The following is a 9,174-nucleotide window of genomic DNA, read 5'->3' as shown; positions in this document are numbered from 1 at the left end:
GGGAAACTGGGAATGGAGAAATTCGCATGTAAATAAAGAAAATATCTAAAATTTAAAAAAAAAAGAAAGAAAGAAAGAAAGAAAGAAAAGAAATGGTAATCTAGCTTCTGGCCCTCTCTCTTTTGGAGCTCTGAGTAGCCTAATAGTGTGTGAGGAAGCCCAAATCCACCTCCTTGAAGAACACCTCTGAAAAATCACAGATCAACTCAAGGAAGGGAGCTGTGGATCTACCACTCCCTCTGTCCCATCAGCCCTATGCTCCGAATATAACCAAGGAAACTTAGTAGACTTGGACTTGCAAAAACTGTAATTAATAGCAAATTTATTGTTGCTTTGAGTCACTAGGTGTTGGAGTGACTTGTCATATAGCCATAATAGGAATGTACATGAAAGACTACAGACAAAACAGGCAATAGATTTAAATGAGCTCTAAACTGAGATCCACATGTGTTTACCCCAAGTTGCAGGTGCTGATATTTGACGTATACTTTTGTATTAGTATTGCATATTGTGTGCCATTGGAGCTCCACACTGAGGTGATTTTGGATAGCCAACATGATGAAACAGCTCCAGGGCAGCTAGTAGGTTAACTGCATTAGTAATTCACCAAATAGTCTCAGAAAATAGCAAACAATGGCATTCTAAGGTGTTCTGTCTAACAATGACTTACCTAAAGATATGTCTCAACTTCATATATTCTCAAGGGTCACATGAAAGTAAGGAAAGCAACTGAAAAGTACCCCTCCCAGCGTTGTCAGAGAACACGAAAGGGTAGCCAAGGTCCCTGGCACCACAGCAGTGGAGTTTATCCTCCAGAATGCACTCTGACTTTTGATTACTAGAGAATTCTTCTGAGAGGGGTTTTATTCTTTGCTTTTCCCCACCCATACTCTAGATTCCATTCTGCACAACCATACCTGGTTTACGTGGTACATGTTAGGCAAGCACAGCAGCAACTAACCATATCTCTAGCCCCAGAGGGTTTCATTTCTCTGATTTCCTCATAAAACCACTCAGATTTTAATTACATTTTTCAACAAATTGCTTTTTACTATTACTTTTTAGTGAGTGTAACTCTATTGCATACCCTTCAAAATATGTGAGAAATGATCTGCTGTTTACCTTCACGGTTCACTAAGAACTCAGGAAGATAGAAAAACTCTGGAATCAGCTCCTTCACGTCAGTCATGGATTCAAAGGATGAGAGACGCCAAGTTGTGTTTGTAGAATGAAATGTTCGGTCTGGAATGTCGAAACTCTGATCTAGAATGAATTTCAAATAATATAATGAAAACACACAGACCATATTCCACTTGAAGCTTCCCATAACACTTGTTGCTTCAAAAATGATAAAAGTAATGGTTCTTTGGTTTATTTAAAGGATTATTCAAATCTTTGAAATCACATTATTTTTTAACTGAATTATGCTTCCATCATACCTCTAATAGAATTTTTATCATCTACTTGCCTAAATGAGTACTGCCTTCTATTTAGTTGGAATGAAACTTTCATAAAAGCAGGAGTCTAGGTCCACCCATGCCCAGCACATAATGGACACACAATAAGGATCTCTTTATTAAATGAATGCATAATTTAAAAAGGGAAAATTGTGAGTTGAGGAGATGGCTTAGGTGGCAAAGTACCTTTTACCAAAGCACAAGGAAAAATGGCCATGCAGCTAAGCAGACATAATGAGTCCTGGATTCAATGAAAAATCCCATTTCAAAAGACAAATGGGGGAAACAGTTAAGGAGGACATCTGTTGGTGATCTGTGGTCTTCACAAGCAGACACACTCATGCGTGCAGCTGGACACCCATATCCATACACCCATAAGGGAAAAGAGATAGGGTGAGAGGGAGAATAGTAGATACCAAGAATATTTAGATATTTTTTTCTAAAGAGTAGGGCCACTGCTTTCTATAATGAAACTTTTAATGTACAAAATAATGTTTCATTATTATACTCTCATGCATTATTTCCCTGTAATTTTCTTGTATTTGTTTTTCCTATCATCCCCCCTTTCCTTCCTCATTCCCACTGCTGACCACCCTCGTGGTTTCCTGCAGATAGGCCCTCTTCGCCTTTCATGTTTTATGTGTGTGTATTGACACATTAGAGTCTGCATGGGAAAGACGACATGCTATTTATTATCTTCATTTGTTTCTCCTTCCCTTCCCTTCAGAACACTTCCCCCCCTTATTTAGTCCCCTTCTACTCCTATACCACATAAACAACATGCAATACTGACACTGCTTTTCAGATGCACCAATACTGAGCTCAACCATTAACTAAAATTTTTACCAGTATAAAACTGAGCATACTCACTTCTGTTCATTTTCTTTCCTAGTATAGACTATTAATGACGAAGAATTGAATTTTGTCCCTGTATCTTTTCTGTGAATACAATCACAGGCTTAATCATATTAAATGACATGCAAAGGCCATTGCTGAGAACAGAAGCTGTGTGTATGGTTCTGAGGGCCTTTGCTGTATTGCCTAAAGTACTTCTACACTTGCTGGAGTCTGAGCATATCCTCTGGTGTAGACACTGTCACAGACTAATCAGTGTCAAAAGAATGAGCTCATTTCTTTCTCCAAAAACACCTGCTCTGCTGAGCTACAGTTTCCATTATTTTTATCACCTTTCCATCTACTACACTGAGCCAGCTAGCACTGGCTGGCCACTAGATTAAATCTGAGGAAAAATAAAATTTATAGTTCTTTTTCCCAGAAAGTAAGAAATGTCAGGCCATCATAGAGTTAGGCATATAGAACCCAGACTAAGCAACTACATAACAAGAGTATCACACATCACACTAAGCAACTACATAACAAGAGCATCACACAAGGTTCTGTTTGGGTTGTAAGATTTTTTTTTTTTTTTTGTAGTTTCTGTTCTTAAAAAAGTCCTACTGAAAATTACTAGAATTTAGAATATGTTTATATTATATCATTGGTTCTCAATGGGTAGCATGTTTGCCCTCTACGTGTTATTTGGTAATGTCTTAAGTTATTTTTGGTTGTCACAACATGGTAGAGTTCATGTACCACTAATATTAATTGGTAGAAGCTAGGGATGCTGTTAAAATGTTCTGGAATATATAGAGCAACATTTGAGACAAAAAATTATGTAGCTTAAAGTAACTATAGTGCTAAGGTTTAGAATTCCTGAACTAACTCATTAGGTTAAGAAAAATCAAAAGCTAGCATAAAACTAATGAAATTGAAATAAATCAGAATTAAAGTAATGTTAAGATTTAAAAATAACCTACTCACAAATATTCAATGAAGACCTAGTCATGGCAGTGTACACTTATAATATCAGCACTTGGGAGGTGGAGGTCAGAAATCTAAGGCCAATTTCAGTTACACAACAAGTTTAAGGCCAACTCTGCTACAGGAGACTGGGTTTTAAAACAACAACAATGTAACTACTTGATGAATAAAAGGTAATATTGTATATGAATCTATTCATAACAGCAATATAATAAAGGTTGATGGCTGGCTGGGAATTTCATATTGATGGATTCTTGGGCTACACTGGAAGAAATGGTTTTAGTTGGAGGGATGTTAATAGCACTGCAGTGTTTTAAACTAGATTAAAATATTCTGTTTTCATTGCCATTTTAAAAAAATGACATTCCCAAATGAATGCTATTATGTCCAAAAAGATCTTCAAACAATGGTATATTTAGAAACCACAGGGAACAAGGATGGTGTGTATATGTATGTGTGTGTGTGTGTATATATACATACATACATACATACATACATACATACACAACATACATACATACATACATATATACATACATATATATCTCAGTTCTGGGTGCTCTTCCTTAACAGAGCCACTCATTTGTTTATGGAAGTTCCTTGCACCAGCTAGAATGGGGCAATACATACAGATACTCTCAATCTGAGATTAAGTTAACTAGGTATAATTGGTCAAGGGAAGAAATACTGAGAGGGAAGAAAGGGATATAACAATTGTCTCAGGAAAGCAGAGCAATGGCTCAGTGGGTAGGAGCTCTTACAGTGTAAGCACTGAAGACCTGAGTTTGGATCCCAGAACCCATGTGAAAAAGCGGGTAGTGGCCACATGTATGCTTATTACCCAGTACTATGGGGTCATGAGAGAGAAAGAAGTGTCTCTGGGATTTTTGGCTGTCAGACTAACTCTAGATTCAGCAGGAGACCCTTTCATAAAATAACAGGGTGTAGAGTAATAAAGCAGAATACATGATGTCCTACTCTGGCTTCTGCACACACATTCACACTGGCCATGCACATACAGCATTCTGCCTCTGTCTCAACAGCTGAACAGCCATCATGTGGGATTTTACTGTGAGCTTATGGGGCAAAAAATAAAAGCCCCATTTATAGACTAAGCATAGGGATATAAAGAGGTTGCTTTAAGAATAAAAGACCAAAGAAGTCTAAACATGGTAGGACAAACTGAACGCACAATGATTCCCTACAAAGAGGTCACGAGGAACAACTACAGAGCTAGTACCTCAGCTCTTACAGGATAGTGCAGCAAGTTTGTTCTCTTTGGCACCCAGTGAATTACCCCAGTCAGGTTCAGGCTGTCATGCAGAGTGCTGAGCTGGCAAGCTTTACTACAGTAATGATGCCAGTATGTTCTCTCCTAACTAGTTATTTTAAATAATAATACTTTCCCGTAACAGTTTATACAAAAAAATTACACAAGCTACAAAACCTTTGTGCTTTGAAATAATTATTGGGTTGCAAGTCTTTAAAAGAGGGTTGAGCTGGAAATGGTGGCACTTTATTTTTTTTTTTTTTCGAGACAGGGTTTCTCTGTGTAGCCCTGACTGTCCTGGAACTCACTCTGTAGACCAGGCTGGCCTCGAACTCAGAAACCTGCCTGCCTCTGCCTCCCAAGTGCTGGGATTAAAGGAGTGTGCCACTATCACCCGGCTGGTGGCAAACACTTTTAATCCTAGCACTTAGAATATAGAGGCAGGTAGAGTTCCAGGACAGTCAGGGCTACGCAAAATATTAAATGATCTGAATATAATTTAACTGACAAATTTTATAGTTTGTGAATTAGATCTTAATTTTAAAAAGTCAACTGCACTTTTATAAATGTACACACGCTCTAAAGCTAGAATCTCAGACAGGAGCAAGATTTGACTAACTATCATTTTTTAAAGGAATACTTTAGTAACTAGTTGAGTAGAATTCCTTTTTCTGGGCTTGGTTAGGGTTAATTTTCAAGAAGCTAGTCGAGGTTTTTTGTTCTAATGATATAGCATGACTTTTGGGTGGTTACAAAAGACATCCTTACCTTGATAGGCTAGAAACATTTTAGTGAAAGGTGGCATCCTGACCAGGAAGTGGAGCACAGTGCCACTGTTGGAGTAATGGGAGCCATAGTGGTAGGGCTGCACAGGAGGCATGGGGTCATCCTCTCGGGCTCCTTTGCGATACTCTTCCTCCAAGTACTGCAGGACACAGAACAAGAGGATTTTCAATTGTGTGCTCCATGTATGGCTAGTTTTCTCTTCCATTCTCCTCCACCTCTTTGACATTATTCTTGACTTCCCAACAGTGTCCAGACCCCATAGCCCCTTTGAACATCTAGGAGTCGCCTACTGACCCTAGACCAAATGAGAATCACCCAGTTCTCTCTATCTCCACTCCTATGCCATCATAAGAACACACCTGGTTTTGCATTCTCACTCCTAGCTAACAGCTCCAAATATCTAAACCGGTGCGCGCAAAACCAAGAGCTGATCTTACCAATAAAATATCTGTATTGAACAGTTTCATGATAGGCTTTGAATGCTTCTCTAGGAATGGAAATGTAATAAGATAGCATACATTACCACTATTAACACAATGGTGTATGACAGTTTTGCAGAGCATATAGGGAGTTAAAAAGAAAATGATGGTCTTTCCCACCTCACAAAGGAGGCAGCTCAGCCACACACTTCCTGTTACTATGCTCACTGTTACAGCTTTGTCTGCCTGATAACAAAGTTGGATGTAGTGAATTTTAAAATGATACCTTGGCTCTCAGACTGCCATATTTACTTTCTGCCTGCCTGCCTGCCTGCCTGCCTTCCTTCCTTTTGTCCTTCCTTCCTTCCTTCCTTCCTTCCTTCCTTCCTTCCTTCCTTTCTTCCTCTCTTCCTTCCTCTCTTCCTTTCTTTTTGGTTTTTCAAGACAGGGTTTCTCCTGTGTAGCCTTGCCCATCCTGAAACTCTGTGTAGACCAGGCTAGCCTCAAACTCACAGAGAAAGGCTGTCATATTTTCAATTGTAGAAAAATCAAATGGTGAGTTTCAGGTACTTAGAGGGACATCTCTGGAATTGGGACAAGAGTTATGTGGGAATATGAGAGAATTGGTTCTGCCACTCCTATCATTACACTATTATGAAGAATGGACTATATGGTAAGTTAGTTTTCCAAGTTTCCAATAAAATTATATTAATATTAACATTGTTGACATGGGTAACTCATTTTTATTTAATAGGAAATCTCACTTATATCTAAAATGCATATTTTTCTGAATATGTCTAGTGTTATAGTAGAAATAAATACATATATATATATATATACACACACCTTGGTAATCAGCCACAAGAGGAAGTGGTCAAATAATGGAACTTTCTCTTGGTGGCTTGCTTCAGGAATGTCATCTAAGGATTTTTAGCAAGGCAGAGGGAATAGGAAAGAAGGGTTAAGCCTGCCAGAGTCACATGCTTGAGTGAGCTAGTGTCCCTTCAGTATCAATGACCTTTATCTCCTAACAAAAAACGTGATCGTATTAATGAAAAGACACAACTATTTCTATATAATATAAATAATACTCATAGGCATAAACAGTTGCATCTCTGAAAATCTGTGATTTTTATAAGAAGTATAATTTTTATGCATCTGAAAAATAGTGGACTAATTAGCTTTTGAATTGTGCCAAAATAACAGTATACCTTCTTTCTATTCTTGGAATGTATTTTCATAGAACTAAGACAAAAACAATTTTCAGCTTTATAATTTATAGTTCTTAAAGTAAAAGAAACAAAAGACAGAAAAAACAAATACTACAGGTTTAAAAAGTGTAAATTAATAAAGCTCCATTTTTCATGTATCAAAGTATGAAGGGAAACTAAAACTACCTTGTATGTGTCAACGTAACGGTCTTCTTTCTCCTTATACTGCACGGCTATAGGCTTAGACAGGTTTCTACAAGGAAAGAAATGACAGAAAGTATGAAGTGACTTAGTGTCATCAGGATTAAGCTACTCACATCTTTACCCTGAAAATGTACAGGCCTTAACTCATATAAGAATGTTGCTTTGCAACCAACAATCACCATTCAAAATCAGGACCCCACAAACTGTTAAGGAAATGCAAGTAAAGATTTGTACCCATATGGTGAATTACTGACTCTTCTGGGTGATGCTGTCATGCAGCTGTGCACGTAGATGAACATGCTAGCAATGGAGTTCCCACTATTGATACCCCATGATGTCCTTAGAGGCCAAAGAATGCAAGGAACATGTCTTCACTTTAAAAATCTATCAGCATTACTGTATGGTGTGTAAAAGGGCAGGATAAATAGTTTTGATATGAGGGACCAGCTGTTCTGGCTAAGAGACACAGTGAAAAGACTATCTATAGTGTCAACATCTGGCACTGTACCTCAACCAACAGCAAAATCTGCTCAAAGCTCAGTAAATCTACCCTATCTGGCTTATTCAGATGTTTTTCTTTCTTTCTCTCTTTCTTCCTTTCCCTCTCTCCATCCCTCCCTCCCTCTCCTTTCTCTCTCTCTCTCTCTCTCTCTCTCTCTCTGTCTCTCTCTCTCTCTCTGTGTCTTTCTGTCTGTCTTTCTTTTTTACTTTAGACAGGGCCTTACTTTGTAGCCCAAGCTATCCTTAAACTCACTTAGCAGTTCAGGCTGGCAACAGTCCTCTTGTCTTGGTCTCCCCAGTGCTGGGATTACAAGAATGTGTTTGCACACCCTCATGACATAGCCTTTTGTCTTTTGGTAAATTACAATTTCCTAGGGTTGTGGAATTCAGTAACATTAAATGAAAATTCTGGTGACAGAAGTATAATTTTAGAGACTTCATCAAAGAGTAAAAAGGTTTTATGGAATAGATGTCAATTTTTACCCTCAAAATATGAATAAATTATCTTTAAGACCCTGGTATATTTTTTCACTCCCTAAGAATGTTATAATAAAGGGGTTGTGGATTTAGCTCAGTGGTAGAGCACTTGCCTAGCAAGCACAAGGCCCTGGGTTCAGTCCTCAGCTTTGGTGGGGGAGGGGGGGAAACAAAACAAAACAAAACAAAAAACAACAATAAATCAAGAATGTTATAATAAATCTTCTTAGATAAAATTATATTTTTATGACTGAATATTAAGAATTACAGCTGTTACCAGTTGTGGTGACATATGCCTTCAATCTTAGCACTTGGGAGGTAGAAGCAGATGGATCTTTGTGAATTCAAGGCCAGCCAGATCTACATAGCAAGTTCTACACTATCAGAGTTGCATAGTGAATCCCTGCCTCAAATAGACTAACAGACCGCCAAATAAAGAAATTACAGTTGCGTGAACCCAACTCACAAGTAAAACATTTTTAGAATGTATTTGTCAAGCTGTTTTCTGCTTATTAGTCGGGACCTATACATTTTTTAAACAAAAGAATGTCTTTCTATGCTTACATAATATATTTCTACCATACTTTCTTTCTTCCTTTCTTTCTCTCTCTCTTTCTTTCTCTCTTTCCTCCTTCCTTCCTTCCTTCCTTCCTTCCTTTCTTTCTTTCTTTCTTTCTTTCTTTCTTTCTTTCTTTCTTTCTTTCTTTCTTTCTTTCTTCCTTTCTTTCTTTTTTTGAGACAGGGTTTCTCTGTGTAGCCCTGGCTGTCCTGGAATTCACTCTGTAGACCAGGCTGGCCTCAAACTCAGAAATCCACCTGTCTCTGCCTCCCAAGTGCTGGGATTAAAGGTGTGCACCACCACCGCCTGGCCTCTACCATAATTCTTATACAGATACTTATTTTGTGTATATGTATGTGTGGGCATGCATGCTATGGGAGTTGGTTCTCTGCACCATGTGGGTTCCAAAGATCAAACTCAGATCTTCAGACTGACATGCTGAGTCATCTCACCAGCCTTACAATATTGC

At 38.2% G+C, this 9,174-nt stretch overlaps 1 protein-coding gene across 3 annotated transcripts in view; it reads right to left on the bottom strand.

The window, feature by feature from the left end:
* Positions 1-9,174, bottom strand: part of Lyst (lysosomal trafficking regulator) — a 181,335-nt gene that overhangs the window by 42,355 nt on the left and 129,806 nt on the right. For all 3 annotated transcript variants that reach the window (XM_031359427.1, XM_031359429.1, XM_031359428.1), the window contains 3 exons: positions 7,151-7,217; positions 5,317-5,473; positions 1,123-1,263 (listed from right to left, as the gene is read on the bottom strand). In XM_031359427.1, coding sequence (XP_031215287.1) covers positions 1,123-1,263; positions 5,317-5,473; positions 7,151-7,217 — 365 coding nt within the window. The remainder of the gene's footprint in view (positions 1-1,122; positions 1,264-5,316; positions 5,474-7,150; positions 7,218-9,174) is intronic.

This window comes from Mastomys coucha, unplaced genomic scaffold (genome assembly GCF_008632895.1).
Source record: "Mastomys coucha isolate ucsf_1 unplaced genomic scaffold, UCSF_Mcou_1 pScaffold7, whole genome shotgun sequence".
Classification (NCBI taxonomy): domain Eukaryota; kingdom Metazoa; phylum Chordata; class Mammalia; order Rodentia; family Muridae; genus Mastomys; species Mastomys coucha.
The sequence above is the reverse complement of the archived record's forward strand: the minus strand, read 5'-3'. Positions and strand labels throughout refer to the sequence as shown.